This window comes from Narcine bancroftii, chromosome 11 (assembly GCF_036971445.1).
Source record: "Narcine bancroftii isolate sNarBan1 chromosome 11, sNarBan1.hap1, whole genome shotgun sequence".
Lineage (NCBI taxonomy): Eukaryota > Metazoa > Chordata > Chondrichthyes > Torpediniformes > Narcinidae > Narcine > Narcine bancroftii.
Window position 1 is genome coordinate 67,866,651 of NC_091479.1, and position 23,527 is coordinate 67,890,177.

A 23,527-nucleotide genomic window follows, 5' to 3' on the forward strand; every position below is an offset into this window, starting at 1 on the left:
CAAGAATAAAAATGCTTTTCTGGTGTCTGGCCCAGCTCTGATTTTCTTCGAAGATGGGTACGCCCATGGGGTGAACATAGAGGCTGACCAGTGAAAGGGAGAATGGCAATGAAGTGGAAAGCAGTATTGCGGTTGAGAAGGTTGGACAGAGACACTGAGCATTGCATGCAGAGAGGTATGATGAGTTTAGGGCCTTGGATATCTACCAGTGTGGTTTTGTGCCATCACATTGTAGGGTCAACACACACATCTGAATCCCATGTCAACTGGGATAGTATGTTTTCACTAAGTTTTCTAATACAGGAGAGACATTGGAGAAGCAAACAATTCATATCAATCTAATGGTTTAATTTCACAGACAATAACAACACAAATTATGATCTGTCCCTACAGTACAGTGCATCTTCTCTAAATATGTAATTAACACTCATGCTTCCCCCTCAGCAGATGGTTCATCTTCGTCTTTGCATTTGGCCTGAATTTAACTTGAGAATACCTGTGCTTTATAGCAGACATTCTTCCACAGCACCTTAACTGACTGTGATCTGTTGGTCTATTTTCTGTGCAAGGCAGACACCCAACTCACAGAAAACCTTAATTGGACCCTGTGGGAGTAGTTTCCAATAATAGGATTGGCAAATTGTTCAAACTCAGTCAGCCAGGCAGTACATTTCTGTTACAGCGAGTTACTAGACAGTTGGTGTGTTTTTAAGAGTTGTATACCTTGCTTTAGAAGAGAAAGGGAGAAGTTAAAAATATAGGCTTGTTTCCCTTCTAACTGTATTTAACAAAAACAGTAAGTGCTGGAAGCACCCAGCAGGTCAGGCAGCATCTGTGAAAGAGAAGCAGTTAAGATCAAATTGAAGGCAACAGGGGTGCTTATTTAGTAAATCAGGAAAGTCTGCAGACGCTGCGATTGTAGTGCAGTACTGAAATGTACTGGAGAAATTCAGCAGGTCACACAGCGTCTATAGGAAGTATAGGGTAACCAACGTCAAGGTATGAGCAAAAAATGTGTAGCTGTCTGGATTAAAATGTAGGGGGAGGAGGGAAAAAGGATCAGGGGAGGAGGGCAGGACAGAAGAAAGCTGAAGTGAGAGGGAGAAGGGGGGTATCTCTGAATAGGGAGAGAAGGGGATGGGGATCTTGAGGAAAGGAGTAATAGGGAAAGAGAGATGGGGAGGAGCCTAACAGAAATGGCTACTGGGGTGGTAGGTGAAGACAACGGGAATCCTGTCCTTGTTGCATCTTGTGGAGAGGGCCAGGGCACGTGCAGAAAATAGAAGAAATGAGGGTGTCGGCTGAGTTGATGGCAGTAGAGGGGAAGCCACATTTTTTGAAGAAGGAAGACATTTAAAAAAAATTTTAGACATACAGCAAAATAAAAAATTTTGGCCCATGAGTCAGTGCTGCCCAATTATACCCAATTAACCTGCACCCTTGGTATGTTTCAAATGGTGGGAGGAAACTGGAGCCCTCGGGGAAAGCCCACACAGACAAGGAGGGAATGTACAAATTCCTTGCAGACAGCATCAGGATTCAAACCCCTGTCCCAATTGCTGGTGCTATAATGGCAGGGTGTTGACCACTACTCCAACTGTGCCACCTGTAATCTCCCATGTTCTGGAATGGAAGACTTCATGTGGCAACCAACTCTGCAAGAATTAAAGAACCAATTGGCAACTTGCACATGGCTGAAAAAAAGTTACAACATATCTGAATATTAATGTCACCTGGTTGGAGAGTTCCCAGATTATTCAGTGTTGTTCCTCCAGTTTGTGGATGGCCTTAGTTTGGCAATGCATGAGGCCATGGGGGGACATGTTAGTGTCAGAATGGGACATGGAATTTAAATGGTTGGCTACAGGGAAGTCCCTGTTATTGCAGCAAACAGAACTAAGGTGCTCAACAAAATAATCTCCCCATCTGCATCCAGTCTCTCTGAAGCCAGTCTCTCTGAGGTAAAGGAGGCCACAACAGGAGCAGTGGTAGCTGGCCCCTGCAGATTCACAAGTGAAGTGTTGCTTCACTTGGAAGGATTGTTTGGGGCCCTGAATGGTGGTGAGGGAGGAGTGTGGCTGCTAGTATAGCATTTCCTGCAGTCACAGGGGTAGGTGCCAAGGGAGATGATTACTATATTTATGGCATATAAGACCTCCACCTACCCCATTCCCCCCCCCCACCCCGTTTCAGCAGGGAATATTAAGAAATTTTTAGTGTATTTACAGTTAAGTTGGTGAACGGTTTCCTCCAACATTTCTTGAGCTGCTGGTGGGGGCTACAGTGGTCAGCCTTTTCAGCAGGGAAGTGAGCGGCAGCTCCGGAAAGAACAGTCAGCGCTGCTGTTGTGGGCGACTGTCTCATCAGGGAATGAGTGGCGGCAGCAGCTCCAGAAAGCATGGTCAGTGCTGCTGGTGGGGGGGCTAAGTTCAACTTCGCATATAAGACCCATGGGATATTTTTGAGCCAATTGTTTGGAAAAAAAGTGGGTCTTATATGCCATCAAATATGGTAATGAGAAGGGATCAGGGAGTCCCAAAAGAAGCAGTCACTGTGAAAGTGGGGAAGATGTGTTCTGAGGGTGGGATCACATTGTAGGTGGAGGAATTGCAGAGGATAATATGTTGGATGCAGAGGCTGCTGGGGTGGTAGGTGAAGACAAGGGGAATCCAGTCCTTGTTGCATCTTGTGGAGAGGGCCAGGGCAGATGTGGATGCTGCTTGCCCCAATGAGTTGCTCCACATGTTCCTGAGTTGCTGCAGTGAGAACTAGGATGGGCCCAAGTTACACTCATTTTTTGCTTGTCGTGGAACAATCTTTATCTCAGTCCCACTTGGACCCCACAACTCCTCCCCCCCCCCCCCCCCCATCAGAGATGCTCCTTCCACTTGTACCAGCTTGAAAAGTTCATCATTTTTTCTCAATCTTCCTCCTGCTGGCAACTTGCCAGCCAACTGAGAGAGCATGGGGCAGTCTCAACTCCACAGAGTGGTGGCAGATTTGGCAACTGGATCAACGCCAGGATGGGGCACAGCATTGCTTACCTCCCCCCATCTGCTCAGGAGGAATTTAAACTTGTGTGATGGTTATGGCTGCTGCAGTTGAAGCAACTGCAGGAGAGCCGGTGGCTGGGAGGATAAGAGAAGTAGTTGCAGTGGCAGAGGCTGGTTCATCCATGGAGAGCACAATGGTACCAGACCCAAGACAGTTAGTGTGGCCACAGAGGCCTCTCAAGTTCAAGTTCCTTTCCAGTATAAGGACCTTCCAGTCCATTAAACTTGTGCCACCTAAATACCTCTCAACCTTGTACGTTTTGGAGGGTTGGAGGAAACAGGAGCACCCGTAGAAAACCAATGCAAATCACAGGGAGAACGTACATATTCCTTACAGACAGCAACAGATTCAAACCCGGTCGCTGGCATTGTAATAGCGTTATGCTAAATGCCATGCTAACTGCCTAAATAGCACGCCAAACTAAGCTTTTCACTGTATCTTGGTACATGTGTTAATAAATCTAAATCTTGTGTTCATTCCCTGACACTTCCCTTTGCTTTCTGGATCTCTCTGCCTCTATTACAGAGGATAGGCTCAGCACAAAAGGACTCTGGTTCTTCCAGTTCCCCTATCTCTGACATTATTACTTATCCTGAAACATGGATTCTTCTTTGTCATAGTCAACAGAGCTCTTGATTATCTCATTTATTTCCTGCACCTGTGCTCTCACCTGCTCCCCATCACCCTGTTCACAATCTCTTCTTGCAGCCGCCTATAAGCATTAAGTACAGAAGCCTGGAATCTCTAAGGTGAGGAACAGGTTTTTTATACACAGTAAGCTGTGAGGCTCTCAAACCTCTCTGTAATACCCTAACTATAATCTATTCGAAGACTAAAAATATTGTTTGCACAATTGAAACATTATATTTGTTTGCAATGAGTGCAACTGTGAATATTTAGTTATCCTTTTATATTTCTCACCTCTTTTTCAGTCTCATGGCATAGTTTAATATATACTTTTATTGTGTATCTTATGTGCCAATAGCAAGTAAAAATGTTGGTGCCACTGTACTTGTGTATCTGACAGTAAACTCATATTTCCATCAGCTCAACAGCTTTCTTTCCTGCAGCCACCCAACTCCTTAATGAACCCTATAACAGTACCATCATCAAACAGTACAGCACTAGACATGCCCTTCAGTCCATGTGTCTGCATCGAATGATGCTCAAATTAAACGCAATCTCTGCTGTTTGCATTTGATAACTATCTATCTATCCAATTCATTATTAAGAAGGGGATAGAGGAATGCCTAGAAGCCTCTTAAATGCTGCTATTTCCACCACTATCCCTGGCAACCCATTCCAGGTACCCACCACACTGTAAAATATTTGCCCCTGTGCATTTCCCTTAAACTTCCTCCCTCTCACCTTAAACATATGTCTAGTGTCTGATGCATTTACCTTGGGAAAAAACATTCTGACCTATCAATGCCTCACATGATTTTCTACACCTCCATCAAGTCATCCTTCAGCCTCCTACACTTCTGAGAAAACAACCCAGATTTGGCCAATCTCTCCTCATAATTCATACTCACTAAGCCAGGCAACATCCCAGTAAATCTCTTCTGTATCCTTTCCAAAGCCTCCACATCCTTTCTGTAATCTTTTCTTTTCTTTGGCTTGGCTTCGCGGACGAAGATTTATGGAGGGGGTAAAAAGTCCACGTCAGCTGCAGGCTCATTTGTGGCTGACAAGTCCGATGCGGGACAGGCAGACACGATTGCAGCGGTTGCAAGGGAAAATTGGTTGGTTGGGGTTGGGTGTTGGGTTTTTCCTCCTTTGCCTTTTGTCAGTGAGGTGGGCTCTGCGGTCTTCTTCAAAGGAGGTTGCTGCCCGCCAAACTGTGAGGCGCCAAGATGCACGGTTTGAGGCGTTATCAGCCCACTGGCGGTGGTCAATGTGGCAGGCACCAAGAGATTTCTTTAGGCAGTCCTTGTACCTTTTCTTTGGTGCACCTCTGTCACGGTGGCCAGTGGAGAGCTCGCCATATAACACGATCTTGGGAAGGCGATGGTCCTCCATTCTGGTACCGCATCCGGTACCTTTCTGTAATGGGGCCATCAGAATTGCACACAGTATTCCATGTACAGCCTAACCAAAGTTTTACATAGCTGCAAAGCAACTGTCTTACTTCAATGTGAACAAGACCAGGGTAAAAACACAAAAAGCTGGAGAAACTCAGCAGGTCAAATTCTTGCCCTAAGGGCTCAAGCCCGAAACGTCAGTTATGTATTTTTTCCGTTGCTATATAAAGGACACTGTTGAGTTTCTCCAGATTTTTCAACCATGGTGTCTATAGATTTTCGTGATTTACTTTTGAACAAGGCCAGGGAGTGTATTGTTGATTTTAGGAAGGGGAGGCCAAGGGACCCGTCTGAATTGATGGGACAGTGCCATAGAGAATCAGTTTGTCTCCTCCTCACTGATAATCAACACAGACGCATCTCAAGGATGCGTCCTTAGCCCACTGTTCTACTCACTCTACACCTATGACTGTGTGGCCATCTTCAAATTTACTGATGACACCGTGGTCATCAGCTGAATCACAGACAGTGATGAGAAAGTGTACAAGAGTGAGATAGATAAGTGGTGTCACAACAATAACCTTGCACTCAAGGTTAGAAAAACTTAGGAGCTGATTGTGGACTTCAGGAGGGGGAAGTCAAGAGAACATGAACCAGTCCTCATCGAGGGGTCAGCAGAGGAAAGGGTTCAGAATTTCAAATTTCTGGGCGTCAATATCTCTGAAGATCTATCCTAGGACCTCCAAGTTGACGAAACCACAAGAAGGCTCACCAGCAGCTATACTTTGTGAGGAATTCGAGGAGATTTGGTCTGTTGCCAAAGACTCCTGCAAATTTCTACAGGTGTAGAAATGGAGAGCATTCTGACCAATTGCATCACTCTCTGGCATGGAGGTGCCAGTGCACAGGTTAGGAAAAGACTACAGGGAGCCAACATGGACATCAGTCTTCACTCCATCAAGGATATCTACAAGAAGCATCATCTTCAAAAAGTATCCTCTATCCTCAAGGACCCTCACCACCATGGCCATGACCTCTTCACACTGCTACCATCAGGAAGAAGGTACAGGAGCCTGAAGATGAGCACACAATGTTACAAAAACAGCTTCTTCCCCTCTGCCATCTAATTTCCAAATGGACAATGAACCACAGGCACTACCGCACTTTCTCTTTTGCACTAATTGATTTTTTAAATGTAATTTATAGGAACATTTGCACTGTAATGCTGTCACAAAACAACAATTTTCATGACATGTTCATAATACATTCTGATTGTGATTCTGAGTACTGTACTTTCAAGTTACTGGGAGTTCACATATTGGAGGATCTCTTCCTGGACCCAGCATATCAAGGTCACCATGAAGAAGGAACACCAACGCCTCCACTTTCTAAGAAGTCTGAGGAGCTTTGGCATGCCATCGAATTACTCTATCAAACTTCTACAGGTGCACTATGGAAAGCATATTCACTGGCTGCATCACAATCTGGCTTAGTAATTCGAGTGCCAAAGAACACAAAAAGCTGCAGAAAGTAGCAAATAGAGCCATATCCATCATAGGCTCCGACTTCCTATCCATGGAAGACATCTATGTGAGGTGCTGCATAAAAGACCTCCATCACCACAGTCATAACATCTCACTGCTATCTTCAGGTGGAAAGTACAGAAGCCTGAAGTGCAATACCTGTAGGTTCAAGAACAGTATTTTTCCATTAGCAATTGGGGACTTAAACCTCTCCTTACTACTCTATTCATAACACTACTCTGGTACCCCTCAAAGACCTGTCTGCACTATTGAAACACTACTTTTTTACTTGAACTAATAGTAATGGCAAATATCCATCTATCCTTTTATATATATTACCTCTATCCATTCCATAATATATAATTTAATATAAGGGTAAGCTTATAAGGGTAAGCTAATATAAGGGTAAGCTTTTTTAAATAAAAAGTACCTGTTTGGCTGCAGCAAATAAGAATTTCAGTGCTTAGGTACACTGTACTTGTGTGTATAACAATAAAGGCATGATCGTTTCATGATGGAAATTGTTATTTTGGCAGGAAAAGTTAAGAAGCATATTATCTATGATTGTCAAAGGCAGGTACAGTGTGTAATGAGTAAAGTTAACAGAATGGTCTTATTTATTGCAAGATGAATTAAATATAAAAATGGAGAGGTTGTGCTTCAGATGTGAAGGACAATATAAAGCTAGATTGTTATCGGATCACTCACCCCTGTTATTAGCAATAGAGCTGGAGGACATCCCACCGAGAACGTATAGATGGAGATTAAACTCCATGCTACTTAAAAGACAGGATTTTAGAGAATTCATTGAGTGCCAAATTAAAATGTACTTTGAAATAAATACGGAATCAGTGAAAGATAAATTTATACTATGGGATGCAATGAAAGCTTTCATCAGAGGGCAGATAACAAGTTATGTAACTAAGATGAAGAAGGACTACAATTGGAAAATAGAACAGCTGGAAAGGGAAATAGCAAGTACAGAAAAAGAACTAGGAACAAGGGAAGGTACAACAAAAGGAAGAGAATTGGCAGACAAAAAAATAAAATACGAAAAACTACAAACGTACAAAGTGGAGAAGAACATAATGAAGACAAAGCAGAAATATTATGAGCTAGGAGAAAAATGCACAAAATACTAGCTTGGCAGCTTAAAACAGAACAAACTAAAAGAACAGTATTGGCATCAAGGAAAAAGGACAAACAAATATAACCCAACAGAGATCAATGAAAACTTCAAGGAATTCTATGAGCAATTATATCGAACTGAGAATGAAGGGAAAGAAGACAAAGTAGATGAGTTTCTAGCTAAAATTGAACTACCGAAATTGCAAGAAGAGGAACAAAACAAATTGATAAAATCACTTGAAATAGAGGAAATACAGGATATATTTTTAAAAACTACCCGAACAATAAAACGTCAGGAGAGGACGGGCTCCCAATACAATTCTATAAAACATTTAAAGACTTATTAATTCCTCCTCTCCTGGAAGTAATGAACCAGATTGAAGAAACACAAAACATGCCAGATTCATGCAAAATAGCAATAATTACGTAATACCAAAGATGGGGAAAGATCCACTAACATCAGCATCGTAAAGACCAATATCTCTACTTAACTCAGATTATAAGATAATACCTAAACTATTAGCAAACAGAATGGCCGACTGTGTACCAAAAATAGTAAAACTAGATCAAACTGGATTTATTAATAAAAGACGAACAACGGACAATATCTGTGTTCATTAACTTAATCCATGCAGTACAAGGAAACAAGACGCCAACAGTGGCGGTTGCCTTAGACCCAGAGAAAGCCTTTGATAGAGTAGAATGGAATTATTTATTTAAAGTACTGCAGAGGTTCAACCTACCAGAGAAATATATTAATTGGATTAAAACATTGTATAAGGGACCATTGGCAAAGGTGACAGTAAATGGATATATATCAAACCAATTTAAATTAAGCAGGTCATCTAGGCAGGGATGTCCACTATCTCCCTCACTGTTTGCATTAGCTATAGAACCCTTGGCAGAACTGATAAGAACAGAAAATAAAATAAGAGGGATAAAAATAAAAGAGAAGGAATATAAAATCAGTCTATTTGCAGATGATGTCATAGTATACTTAACAGAACCAGAATTATCAATAAAAGAATTACATAAGAAATTGAAGGAATATGGAGAAGTATCGGGGTACAAGATCAATGCAAATAAAAGTGAAGCGATACCAATGAATAATGCAGATTTCACAAAGTTTAAGAAAGAATTACCATTTAAATGGCAAACACAAGCAATCCGATACCTAGGTATTCAACTAGATAATAATCTAGGCCATCTATACAAATTAAATTATCAGCTATTAATGAAGAAATTACAAGATGACTTGGAACATTGGAAAGATTTACCACTAACACTGATAGGAAGGGTAAATTGCATTAAAATGAACATCTTCCCAAGGACACAATACCTATTTCAATTGTTACCAATTCACCTGACAGAGAAATTCTTCAAGGAGCTAAAGAAAATAACAAGGAAATTCTTATGGAAAGGGGGGAAACTGAGGATAGCACTAGATAAATTAACAGAATGGTACAAACAAGGGGGCTTACAGCTACCAAACTTTCAGAATTATTATAGAGCAGCACAATTAAGATACCTATCAGATTTTTATCAAACAAGGGAAAAACCAGATTGGACCAGATTAGAGCTCAACAAAATAGGGGAGAAGTTACCTGAACATATACTATATAAGTGGGATGAAAAGCTGGTGCAACATAGGAATTCACCAGTACTGCACCATCTGCTCAACATTTGGAAGAAGATTCACGTAGAAAGGAAAAAAGCAAATTACCATCTTCCAAAATTAATATTGACGCAAAATCAACTAATCCCTTTCACAATAGATAACCTTTCCTTTAGAGAATGGGAGAGAAAAGGGATCAAAAGAATAGAAAATTGTTTTTCAGGAAATAATTTATTATCTTTTGAACAAATGAAGTGCAAATATAGTATAACTCACGGTACAATGTTTGCATAACACCAACATATAAATCTTTTTTGAGCGTCATCCAAATCGAGGCCAAGTTCTTTACTTTTTATATTACTTAGAAGAAAGATCTCTGGATTTTTTGGTATGTTATTTTTTGTGATTTTATTTAATACCTGATTTAGATCTTCCCAAAACTTTTCCACTCTCTCACATGCCCAAATGGCATGTACAGTTGTTCCTGTTTCCTTCTTACAGTGAAAACATCTATCTGATACTGTTGGGTCTTATTTATTTAATTTTTGGGGCTGAAAACCTACTTGAAGGACAAATTGGGAAGCAGGCTGAGGTGACCAGAAGGAAGGAGTTTTGAATATGTGATTACAGGCACAATGATAATTAAAAGATTTATAACAAACATATACATCAACTGCAAGAGAAAGAGAACGATGAAATAAGCTGTAAACCCAAACAAAAGTGAGAACAAGTTCTAAACATAAAGATAAAGAATGAAACATGGGAAAAGCTATGCTCCAGAACTATGAGAAATACAATAAACACAAGGTTACGCATGATACAATATAATTCGTTACACAAGCTATACACCACACCCCAAAAGTTAAATAAATGGGACCCAACAGTATCAGATAGATGTTTTCACTGTAAGAAGGAAACAGGAACAACTGTACATGCAATTTGGGCATGTGAGAAAGTGGAAAAGTTTTGGGAAGATCTAAATCAGGTATTAAATAAAATCACAATAAATAACATACCAAAAAAATCCAGAGATCTTTCTTCTAAGTAATATAAGAAGTAAAGAACTTGGACTCGATTTGGATGGAGCACAAAAAAGATTTATTATGATAGCCTTAGCTGGAGCAAAAAAATGTATAATGTCAACCTGGAAATTAGAAGATAGCCTGAGAATACAGCAATGGTACATAGAAATGAATAAATGTATTCCACTGGAAAAAAAATAACATAATTTAAGAAATAACATCACAGTATTTGAACAAATTTGGGAACCGTACATGAGAGGTCCTACCGCGGACCTCCACCACCTAAAATGACAGAAGGAGAAGAAGACAAAATGAACTGACCCAGTGTGTATAAGTAGATGACACAATTTTCTTGTTTATTTTCATTGTGTGATGACATTGTTTAATGGGTTTAATGTATTGTATATGTTGAACATTTAGTGGGTGGGGAGGGGTGTGGGAAGGAGGGAAAGAATGGAGAGGGGGAAGGGAGAGGGGGAAGGGGAGAAAATGACGCTGTGTATATTCAAAAGGGAAATGTTTGTGTGTATTTTGGTCAATATGGTTCATAGTGTGAAAAATTTAAAAAAATTAAAAACCAAAAATTGACTGTAATAAAAAAAACTGGAATCTCCAAAAAAAAAGTTGTGAAGGACAGTGCTAAATGTTATTAATCCTTATATGAGGAAGGGCACAGAGATTTACTCAACTAATACCTGGAATGGTAGATTGTGTTTTGAGGAGAGGTTGGAACACTTGGGCACGTGTGTATTGCCGGAGTTTGGAGGAATGAGCAGGGACTATTGGGGAAAAACATCCATGAAAACAGGATGAGATAAGTGAGGATGTTTCCTTGTTTGACAGAATCAAGAACTATGGGCCATTCTTTAAAAATAAAGAACCACCCATTGAGACGGAGGTGAAAATTTTTTTTTTTGCTTCTCTGGAGTTCTTTGGAACTCTCTGCCTCAAAGACCTGTGGAAGCAGAGTCTGAATATTAAGCACAGAGGTGAAAAGTTACAGGGGTAGATGAGAAGGCAGAGTTGAGGTTTTAATTTAATGGTGGAGCAGGCAGGATTAAATCATATGTTTGTAAGATTCACTACTCTGTCGTAAATAGGACAGATTTAGGGCACAGTGAATATTGCACCCCCACTTTCTGCATGAAACTGTGCACAGATTTGCTCCTCCCCAAGAGACTTGCTCCTTCAGACAGTCTTAAGATCATCAGATTATTATTTTGATGCAATTAATATACAGTTCAACAATTTCCTCATCTGAATCAATCCAAATGCCTGGAAATGGTTTGTAAAGGATTACCTTTCCCCACTCTTAATTCTTATTGCTTACATGATAAGAAACCAGTTTGTTGTGAAGCCAACTCACTGGCTCTCTTCAGCTGACACTGTTGAGAAATCATCTTCACCACATTTACTGTAGGAGCTCAAGAAGTCATCCCATTGCCACCATGATGTCTGTAAGCTCCCACATATTTCTTTTTGGTCTGAACATTCCCTATTTATGGATTTACTCACTGCAGCCTTTGGTATCTTGAGCTTAATTATTCAGACAATCATCTTTGTTTTCATCCTTCAAGTATTCAATTGCCTTGTCCTTTTTCCTTTAGATTCCACTCCTCCTTTATCTTACCTGAACCAGTTGTAACTTTTATTGTGTTCCTTTTGATTTCATGTGAATTGCAAGCAAGAAGCTATTCCTTTATTTAGAATGGCCCAGAATCAATTTAGACTTCATTGATGGTGATCCACAAAGCTTCTTCTGATTAATCATATCAATTGCCATATTCACTGTTTCTAAACTAATTTCTTCACTTAAAACTAATTCTTAAATATTTCCTTATATCTTAAAACCTCGATTCTAGAAATCAGTCTTGGAGCTCTTTTAGGATCAGAACAGGAAGAGGAAACCACGCCCCTCATTCCTACCCCAACATCAATATGACCAGGGCTCATCTATGCTGGCCTCAATTCGACTTCTGTGCCTAGCTTTAAACAGCCTGTTAAAAGAGCTGACAGTGGTTTATTTTAAAATCCTACAACCGCGGGGTCTGGGCCCAAGATGATGGCACCTATGTTCGACACCAGCCTCGAGGGGTTGCAGACTCCAGAGAAGCAGAGAATTGGCACATGGCACCAGAAAAGAGGGAGACTACCCCCACCCCCTCTCTGAGAAGTAGAAGCAGAGGAGTCAACCCATAGGATGATGACCATGGTGGCGGACCACCGAGGGGTTTTGCAACTGAAGAATACACAGGCAACTCGAGGCGAGGAATACACACAGGCTAGGACCTGCTGACGAATGCAGTCAAAGGACTCACACCTTTCTGGAGACTGGCTCAAAACTGGCTGAAGAGAGTACCAGGTATCGGAATAGGGATGCGATAGAGTGCTCATGACACTTGAAGGTTTCTGATTGTTTTGGAGATTTGGATCTGGAGCTCGGGTTGCCAATGGTTTGGACTGGAGTTTGTGTGGCTAAGGAGGCTGCAGTAGCACTGGAGGCAAATCCATGGACACTCAGTGACTCTGGAGGGAACTCTCATTTGTTTCTCTTTCTCTGACTGTAAAAGACCCACAGCAATTTATGCTGATGGAAAATCTTTCTGCCTTATGGCATACTAACACAAAAATTGTATAATATTACACCTGTTCTTTTACAGGACAATAAAAGAGTCTTGATTCCCTCAACCTTTAATTCTATCGTGTTTCAAATATCTATCTCCACTTTAAAAATATCTACTTATCTGGTCTCTATCTCCCTCAGGGGAGAGTTCCATGGATTTACCACCCTCTGAGTGAAGAAGTTTCTGTGCATCTCAATTTGAAATGACCAGTCCCTTGTTTTGGAGAAGCCTCCCAGTTTTAACCCACTAGGACCTCCCAGTTTGGCTCCGACATGCCCTGCCAAACTGAAGCCACCGTAAATTGGAGAAGCAACGCCTAATATTCTGTCTGGGCACTCTCCAACCAGATGGCATTAACATCAAATTATTTGGTTTCTGCTAGACAACTTCCGATTCTCCCTCCTTTCCCTATCCGCGATGGGTTAAGATCATTCTACAGCAGATCAGCAGGAGCAGCCTGAATCCCCGCTGCCGGTGGCCCAGCACCATTGTCTCTGGGGACAGCTTCTTGATGCTGACCCGCTGCGGCCAGGAGATTGAGAAGGTTGAGGGAGCAGAGCAGCAAGTCTGGGGCCCCAAAGGAAAGGTTTTGTGCTAGACACCTTTGAGTACATTGTCACTGTTGACACAGATATATCAATGGCCGACTTCTGCATTTCCAAGATTAGTTCCAGATGCATGGGGGATTATGGGTAACAAAGACAGCCATTACTCACCATGTATTTATGACAGGTGGCACCATGGCAACAGTCACCCCACCTACAGCAGCTCTGGAGGATGCCCCGAGGTGCCGCTCTGCATAAAAGCAATTCTGGAGTAGCTTTTTATTTAAAACTTCCCTGCGGATGGAGCCGGCCTGAAAGTGGAGGCCCTCCATAAAAACATCAAGAGAAAGAGAAGCAAAAGAGAATTCTCCCAGTGTCACTCACTGAGTGTCCATGGATTCGACTCCAGGACTCCCACAGCTCCACACAGACTTCAGTCCACACCATTGGCAGCCAGAGCTCCAGATTCAAATCTCCGACATGATCAGAAGCCTTCAGTGCCTCGGCACCCTTGTATCCCGGTTTCAATACCTAGTACCCCTTCAGCCAGTCATCATCAGTCCGCAGCCTGGTGTGAATCCTTTGTCTGCAGTCACCAGCAGCCCACAGCCTGCCTCGCCTCAAGTCACCAACAGCCCTCTGCCTCTGTGTTTTTCAGCTGCAGAGCCCCTCACTGGCCCGCTGCCATGTTCACTGTCCCGTAAGGTCATGTCCTCTGCTTCTCCTTCTCAAAGGGGGCTGATTCCCCGTTTTCTGGTACCTCTGCTTTCCTAGAGTCTGAAACTCCTCAAGGCTGCTGCCAAACACAGGGGCTGCCATCTTGGCCTCAGACTCTGATTTCAGAGGAAATAAAGTTATGCATGATGTCACTGGGCAGTGAGCCCTGGCGTCATGTACAGCCCTGTGTCAAATAAAGGAGATTGCTATATGTAGTCTGAAAACAAATTTGAACTTTTATCAGTATTTTGAATTAATCCAGTTAATTTAGTTCTTCTTTCATCTGAGTTTTCAATGTTTTCTAATTTTCCAATAGTTTGCTTGAAATTTATTACATACTACATCCTTTAATGCCCACATTTGAATCCATAAACATTTCTTTGTGAAAATGCTGTCATTTTGAACTAACATGTTAATCTCCAATGATCTGTACAGAGGGACATCTGATTCCCTCTGAACAGCAAAATATTTTAAATTCTCACCATTGAAAAAAAAACTACTTTTCTGTTATTTCTATTAGAAGTTGATAACATTTTTCCATACTGTCTTCAATCTGCCAATGACATCACCAATTCTTTTAACATATATTTCTGACTAAAGTTATTCTGCATTCTCCCCAATGCACACTACCATTCAGCTTTGGACCATCTTACCATTTGGTAATATTGCTCTTGGTCTTCTCATCAAAAATCATTGATATAAATCTTTTCTGCCAATTAGAATCTCAAACAGCTTTACCAGCCATGATTTCCCTTCATAGTACCAAATCGATTCTGCCCACCCCCACCCCACCTTGATGAAGGGCTCAAGCCTGAAACATTGGTGATGTAACTTCACCTTTGCTACATAAAGGCACTGTTTGACCTGCTGAGTTTCTCCAGCATTTGTGTGTGTTTTTTTTCCACTTAACCACCAGTGTCAACAGAATCCTGTGTTTTACCCCTGCCCATTCCAAATATCATTTTCAAATTGTCCTGCACTTTCCTTAATAATCAGTTCTTGGATCGTCCCTCCCACTGATACATGGGTTTGCTAGGTTTCTCTCTCCTTTCTTCCTTAAAGTGCGGGGTTACCATTGTTTATGCTCCAATTTCTGGGAACCAGTCCAGAACAAGCAAATTTGGAAGTTGACTTCCGGTAAATTCACTATCTTCACAGCCATTAAATATATATATATCTGGGATGAATGCCACCAAGTGCAGGGAAGATATTGCTTTTCCATTCCATATGTTTTAATCAATGCTATCTCCCAGCAATGACGCCCACATCGCTTTCTCCCTGCAATGATCTCTCCCAATCTCCCCTCCTGCAACAATTTGTCTCCTCTCTCCCTCTCTCTCCTCCGGCAACAATCTGTCTCCTCCCTCCCTCTCTCCCCTCCTGCAACAATCTGTCTCCGCCCTCCCTCTCTCCCCTCCTGCAACAATCTGTCTCCTACCTCTCTCCCCTCCTGCAACAATCTGTCTCATCCCTCTCTCCCCTCCTGCAACAATCTGTCTCCTCCCTCCCTCTCTCCCCTCCTGCAACAATCTGTCTTCTCCCTCCCTCTCTCCCCTCCTGCAACAATCTGTCTCCTCCCTCTCTCCCCTCCTGCAACAATCTGTCTCATCCCTCTCTCCCCTCCTGCAACAATCTGTCTCCTCCCTCCCTCTCTCCCCTCCTGCAACAATCTGTCTCCTCCCTCCATCTCTCCCCTCCTGTAACAATCTGTCTCCTCCCTCCCTCCCCTCCTGCAACAATCTGTCTCCCTCCCTCTCTCCCCTCCTGCAACAATCTCTCCTCCCTCCCTCTCTCCCCTCCTGCAACAATCTGTCTCCTCCCTCCCTCTCTCCCCTCCTGCAACAATCTCTCCTCCCTCCCTCTCTCCCCTCCTGCAACAATCTGTCTCCTCCCTCCCTCTCTCCCCTCCTGCAACAATCTGTCTCCTCCCTCCCTCTCTTCCCTCCTGCAACAATCTGTCTCCTCCCTCCCTCTTTTCCCTCCTGCAACAATTTGTCTCCTCTCTCCCCTCCTGCAATGCCTGCTCTCCTCGTCTCCTTCTGTGATGTTGTTCCCTTTTCTTCTCCCTGCAATATCACGTCTCCATCTTCTCTCACCTACAATAACCTCTCTCTCTCTCTACAAACCATTGATCCTCTCCGCAATAATCGGACTCCTCTTTCCCCGACCATCACCACGGAACAACCTGCCTATCTCCGTGTGTTCCAAGCTGACTGGCAGGGTTCCCTTTCCCAGCGGGCGCGTCACCGAGACTGCATGACGTCACCGGGCGGCGAGCCCTGGCGTCACGTCCGGCCCTGTGTCTGCGCTGTAAGATGGCGGCCGCCAGCCCCGATCCACCGACGCTGAACGGGCCGGAGGAGTTGATGGATCCGTCGGGGGACGAGACGGAGAGTCTGAGCGTATCGGAGGAGGTGAGTGCCAGACGGCGGGGTGGCTCCGCTTGTCCCTGAGCCTTGAAGGCCCGGGCCCCCGAGTGAGAGGCTGCACCCCAGCACGGGGGCAGGGAGCGGGGCGGTTGGGGTGCAGGGCGCCCCTCCACCTGCTACCTCACACTGTCACTGAGCGGCAAAGGGATCTGCACCAGGTTCCCTGTCCCGGGATCAAACTCCAGCAGTGGGACTTTCGAACGGAGACCTCAGACGGCAGGTTGTCCTGGAGACGCAGAGCCAGCCAGGGGTGGTCAATTGTGCCAAGTGTGCACTTCAGCTGTAAAACCCAAACATCCGGCACAACTTCACCTCTTTCCAAACGTGACGAGCGCTTGCGGATAACTGTTACAGCTGTATCACAGAGCTGGGGGGCGGAAAGGGGTGGTACGAATCTGTCAGTGTCTATGAATATTGGGCTACGGTACTAAGGGCACGCGTTTGTCATCATAAATGGACAATCTAACACTGTGATACAGTATTAATGCATGGAGTCTATAGTTGTGGACCAAGGAAAAATGTTGGAGGATACAGGATATCACTGTTGTTCTGTGATATGGATGTTTGTGAGGGAGAGAGACTGGGTTGCATCTGTGACTATAATATGGGATATTACAGTTCTATCACTGTATAACTTTGGACTTCAATACTGCCAGATAATTTTCTGCTACGTTAAATTCTAAACAAAAAAAATAGGGCTATTACTTTGAACCTGGAGTGTGGTACTATTAGATTTAGCAGTGACCATGCACATCTGTCACTACAGTAGTGCATTACTGACGGGTATAGGTGAGTCACCATAATATTGGGGTCCAGTACCACCATGTGACTGAAAAACTTTATGGTGGTTGAAAATGTGTTATTCAACATTGTATTTTCAGACTGGTTGGTAGAATGCAGGATTGGAGAACTTGCACCGTTGGACACAGTTCAAAATAAAACTGGCCAAAAAAATATATTTACATTTTTTTTACATTGGGTCTTGGTATTAGCATTTTAGCCTTAAGTGGGATTCCATTACTGGTGGATATTTTTTAATGTTTGTGATGTATATTTTTTTTAAGTATATAATTAGGTCATATTAGTTAATAGCGTAGATTCTTTGATACATATGCTGTCCTTGTACATACTAACTTGTCAATATTGACTGGAGGGAGAAATCCAAAATGATCCACTGTCATCTTTCTTCAGGGTGCATTGAGATCATAGCATTGGAATATAGCAGGTACAGATTTGCTACTGAATGTCATAAAGCTAAAATTTTTGATAATTTCTGGTCTGATATGTGCAGTCTTGAGATAAGGATATCCCTGGGTATTGCAAACTCCTGGTTCCTGTCTTCCATCCCACAAGCCCTCACACTCACCAGATTCTCCAAGATTTTTGTGACCTTCACATAGATTCCACTACCAGGCACATCACCCCCTCCTCTCTTTTCAGCATTTCACAGGATCTGTGCCCTTAATACTTCCATGGTCCACTCTTCTGTTCCCACCAACCACCCCCTTATTCCACTTACTATTGCAATTACAAGCAATGTAACTTTTGACCTTTCACCTCTTGCCTTTCCATTGCCTCAGAGCCTAAATAGTCTTTCCATGTGAGGCAGCGATTCAGTTCACTGGGGTTCTGTATCATTGTTTTGCAGGATATCTGTACTTACTCTTCAGAGATAATCCTGAGCATTCTCTTGTCTGTTGCTTTAATTTCCCACTCCACTTGCACTCTGGTCTATTTGTCTATGACACACATGTCAAACTCAGGCCCGCGGGCCTGGCCCGCAGGATCATATCAAATATGTATTAGAGCTGGCCCGCTGGCCGCCGTGCCAGTATAGCACATGCACAGCTAATACTACAAATCCCAGAATGCTTTGCAAATGTATGGGGCGCCGGCCCGTCAGCTCGCTAATTGCCCCCACCTCCTCTGTTTACTTTCATTAGCATCTGTGACCTGTTGCCGAACTCACATGTAATAAACCCCTTACGAAAAATGGCCAAACGAAAAACAGAAAACAGGACCTTTCAAGACAGGTGGGAGGCAAGCTCTGACCCCAGAGTTTGATGAACTTGCATCTAAGAAGAGATGCCAAGTATCTGGTTTAGACCCAGGTGCATCAGAGTAAATCACAGTGTAGCAAGCTAAGCTTGGATTAATATTTTGTTTGGTTAACTTTGGACTGTTCATCGTTGAAAGATTGGATTTTCATTGAAGCAAGTTGTTATTTTTTTGAACTGTTGGCTTGTGAAAAAAAATACATTTAAAAGGAGCTTAAAGGCTATAGAGAAATATTATTTATTGAATATTTTATTTCTCATTTGTTAATGCTTCTTTTGGAAAGAGTTTAACCAAAACTATTATTAAACATTTATTTTAATTAGAAAAAGTTTAACATTACATATGTTGAAAGAAGAGAAAACATGCAGATGTTGTTGAAAATTTTCAATAAATATTTAGTTTGGCCCACGACTTAGTCCAAGTTTTTAATTTTGGCCCTCTGTGAATTTGAGTTTGACACCCCTGGTCTATGGCCTTCTACACTGTTACAAAGAGGCCCCATGCAAGCTTGAGGAACTGGTCTGCATCTTCCATCCAGGACAGTGGTTCTCAACCCTTTTCTTTCCACTCATTTACCACTTTAAGTAATCCCTCTGCCATCTGTGCACTGTGAGTAGTAAAGAATTGCTTAAGGTGGTATGTGAGTGGGAAGAGAAGGTTGAGAATCACTGGTGTAGATCCAATTGTTACTGAAAGATTTTGCTTAAGGAAAAATTGTCATTGGCCCATTTCCTTTGGAGTTATGAAACCGTGCACATAACGAGACAATTAGGTACAATTAAAACAGTGGTTTTCAAACTTTTTCTTTAGTCTCTCGTACTACCTTAAGTAATTCCTTACTAATCAGAGCACCCATGGCATAGGGAATACTTAAGTTGGTAAGTGAGTGGAAAGAAAAAGGTTGAGAACCACTGTCTTAAGCCAAATGATCAGCACACGGTCACAGTTTTAACATCTCTGCCACACCATTCTGGTGTCTTTGTTTCCTGAGCAGTATACATAATGGCAAAGTTATCAACCTGACCTAGTCTCATTTGCCTGCACTTGGAACCTTTCCTATCATGTGTCTGTTTAATTGTTGTAATTGTCCCCACCTCTAGGATTTCCTTTGGCAGTTCATTGCATTTACCCAGCATCCTCTGTATGAAAAATGCCTCTCAGGTGCCTTTTCCCTTTAGATTAGTGGTTCTCAACCTTTAACTTTCCACTCACGTACCACCTTAAGAAATCCCTTACTAACCACAGAGCACCTATGGCCATAGTTACTCTGTGATTAGTAAGGGATTACTTAAGGTACGTGAGTGGGGGGAAAAAGGTTGAGAACCATTGCTCTTGATTTAGACACCCTACCCCAGAAAAGATTGTGACCATCCACTATATCCATATCCTTGAAACACATGAAAAACTAGATATGCTGGAATCTGGAGCAAAAAAAAAATCTGTTAGAGGAACACAGTGAGTAAAGCAATATAAGTGGAGAAAAAGAATGGTCTATGTTTCAGGTTAGAACTCTTTATCAGGACTGAGACTGTAGAGAAAGAGAGATCTGGTCTAATGAGGATGGTTACAATGGTTGGATTGAAGTCAATGAGGATAAGTGAACTAAAGAGTGTTGAAAGATGATGGACATCAGTGGAACTCATAATTTTGCGAGCCTCTACAAGGTCAACCTCATGTGTTTCAGAGAGAAAAATCTAGCCCCTGATTATAACTTGAGCCAAGCAACATTCTCTATTTTAATCACCTTAACTTTCAATGATCCTGTGATCTGAAACTGAACGGCACCCAGGTGAAGCATCACTAATATCTTGTGACTCAATGGTTTTTAAACTTTTTCTTTCCACCACTTACCACCTTAAGTATACCCTCTGCCATAGATGCTCTGTGATTAGTAAGGGATTACTTAAGGTGGTATGTAAGTGGAAAGAAAAAGTTTGAAAATCACTGTTTTAATTGTAATTAATTAACTCAGTATGTGCATGGTTTCATAACTCCAAAGGAAATGGGCCAATGACAATTTTTCTCAACATATCCAAATATTGTTGTAACCTTAGAAACCACCGTCATAGTCCACTATACCACCAATTTTAGTGTCATATGCAAATCCACCACACCTGCATTCTCAGCACCAGCTGCACCTGCATTCTCAGCACCAGCTGCACCTGCATTCTCCGCACCAGCCGCACCCGCGTTCTCCGCACCAGCCGCACCCGCGTTCTCCGCACCAGCCGCACCCGCGTTCTCCGCACCAGCCGCACCCGCGTTCTCCGCACCAGCCGCACCCGCGTTCTCCGCACCAGCCGCACCCGCGTTCTCCGCACCAGCCGCACCCGCGTTCTCCGCACCAGCCGCACCCGCGTTCTCCGCACCAGCCGCACCCGCGTTCTCCGCACCAGCCGCACCCGCGTTCTCCGCACCAGCCGCACCCGCGTTCTCCGCACCAGCCGCACCCGCGTTCTCCGCACCAGCCGCACCCGCGTTCTCCGCACCAGCCGCACCCGCGTTCTCCGCACCAGCCGCACCCGCGTTCTCCGCACCAGCCGCACCCGCGTTCTCCGCACCAGCCGCACCCGCGTTCTCCGCACCAGCCGCACCCGCGTTCTCCGCACCAGCCGCACCCGCGTTCTCCGCACCAGCCGCACCCGCGTTCTCCGCACCAGCCGCACCCGCGTTCTCCGCACCAGCCGCACCCGCGTTCTCCGCACCAGCCGCACCCGCGTTCTCCGCACCAGCCGCACCCGCGTTCTCCGCACCAGCCGCACCCGCGTTCTCCGCACCAGCCGCACCCGCGTTCTCCGCACCAGCCGCACCCGCGTTCTCCGCACCAGCCGCACCCGCGTTCTCCGCACCAGCCGCACCCGCGTTCTCCGCACCAGCCGCACCCGCGTTCTCCGCACCAGCCGCACCCGCGTTCTCCGCACCAGCCGCACCCGCGTTCTCCGCACCAGCCGCACCCGCGTTCTCCGCACCAGCCGCACCCGCGTTCTCCGCACCAGCCGCACCCGCGTTCTCCGCACCAGCCGCACCCGCGTTCTCCGCACCAGCCGCACCCGCGTTCTCCGCACCAGCCGCACCCGCGTTCTCCGCACCAGCCGCACCCGCGTTCTCCGCACCAGCCGCACCCGCGTTCTCCGCACCAGCCGCACCCGCGTTCTCCGCACCAGCCGCACCCGCGTTCTCCGCACCAGCCGCACCCGCGTTCTCCGCACCAGCCGCACCCGCGTTCTCCGCACCAGCCGCACCCGCGTTCTCCGCACCAGCCGCACCCGCGTTCTCCGCACCAGCCGCACCCGCGTTCTCCGCACCAGCCGCACCCGCGTTCTCCGCACCAGCCGCACCCGCGTTCTCCGCACCAGCCGCACCCGCGTTCTCCGCACCAGCCGCACCCGCGTTCTCCGCACCAGCCGCACCCGCGTTCTCCGCACCAGCCGCACCCGCGTTCTCCGCACCAGCCGCACCCGCGTTCTCCGCACCAGCCGCACCCGCGTTCTCCGCACCAGCCGCACCCGCGTTCTCCGCACCAGCCGCACCCGCGTTCTCCGCACCAGCCGCACCCGCGTTCTCCGCACCAGCCGCACCCGCGTTCTCCGCACCAGCCGCACCCGCGTTCTCCGCACCAGCCGCACCCGCGTTCTCCGCACCAGCCGCACCCGCGTTCTCCGCACCAGCCGCACCCGCGTTCTCCGCACCAGCCGCACCCGCGTTCTCCGCACCAGCCGCACCCGCGTTCTCCGCACCAGCCGCACCCGCGTTCTCCGCACCAGCCGCACCCGCGTTCTCCGCACCAGCCGCACCCGCGTTCTCCGCACCAGCCGCACCCGCGTTCTCCGCACCAGCCGCACCCGCGTTCTCCGCACCAGCCGCACCCGCGTTCTCCGCACCAGCCGCACCCGCGTTCTCCGCACCAGCCGCACCCGCGTTCTCCGCACCAGCCGCACCCGCGTTCTCCGCACCAGCCGCACCCGCGTTCTCCGCACCAGCCGCACCCGCGTTCTCCGCACCAGCCGCACCCGCGTTCTCCGCACCAGCCGCACCCGCGTTCTCCGCACCAGCCGCACCCGCGTTCTCCGCACCAGCCGCACCCGCGTTCTCCGCACCAGCCGCACCCGCGTTCTCCGCACCAGCCGCACCCGCGTTCTCCGCACCAGCCGCACCCGCGTTCTCCGCACCAGCCGCACCCGCGTTCTCCGCACCAGCCGCACCCGCGTTCTCCGCACCAGCCGCACCCGCGTTCTCCGCACCAGCCGCACCCGCGTTCTCCGCACCAGCCGCACCCGCGTTCTCCGCACCAGCCGCACCCGCGTTCTCCGCACCAGCCGCACCCGCGTTCTCCGCACCAGCCGCACCCGCGTTCTCCGCACCAGCCGCACCCGCGTTCTCCGCACCAGCCGCACCCGCGTTCTCCGCACCAGCCGCACCCGCGTTCTCCGCACCAGCCGCACCCGCGTTCTCCGCACCAGCCGCACCCGCGTTCTCCGCACCAGCCGCACCCGCGTTCTCCGCACCAGCCGCACCCGCGTTCTCCGCACCAGCCGCACCCGCGTTCTCCGCACCAGCCGCACCCGCGTTCTCCGCACCAGCCGCACCCGCGTTCTCCGCACCAGCCGCACCCGCGTTCTCCGCACCAGCCGCACCCGCGTTCTCCGCACCAGCCGCACCCGCGTTCTCCGCACCAGCCGCACCCGCGTTCTCCGCACCAGCCGCACCCGCGTTCTCCGCACCAGCCGCACCCGCGTTCTCCGCACCAGCCGCACCCGCGTTCTCCGCACCAGCCGCACCCGCGTTCTC

The 23,527-nt window shown here is 46.0% G+C and overlaps 1 protein-coding gene across 2 annotated transcripts in view; it reads left to right on the top strand.

Moving 5' to 3' along the window:
* Positions 1 to 16,536: 16,536 nt before the first annotated feature.
* braf (B-Raf proto-oncogene, serine/threonine kinase) overlaps positions 16,537 to 23,527 on the top strand; it is a 138,198-nt gene continuing 131,207 nt past the window's right edge. For both annotated transcript variants that reach the window (XM_069903216.1, XM_069903217.1), the window contains exon 1: positions 16,537 to 16,666. In XM_069903216.1, the coding sequence (XP_069759317.1) occupies positions 16,568 to 16,666 (99 nt within the window). In that variant the 5' untranslated portion in view covers positions 16,537 to 16,567. The remainder of the gene's footprint in view (positions 16,667 to 23,527) is intronic.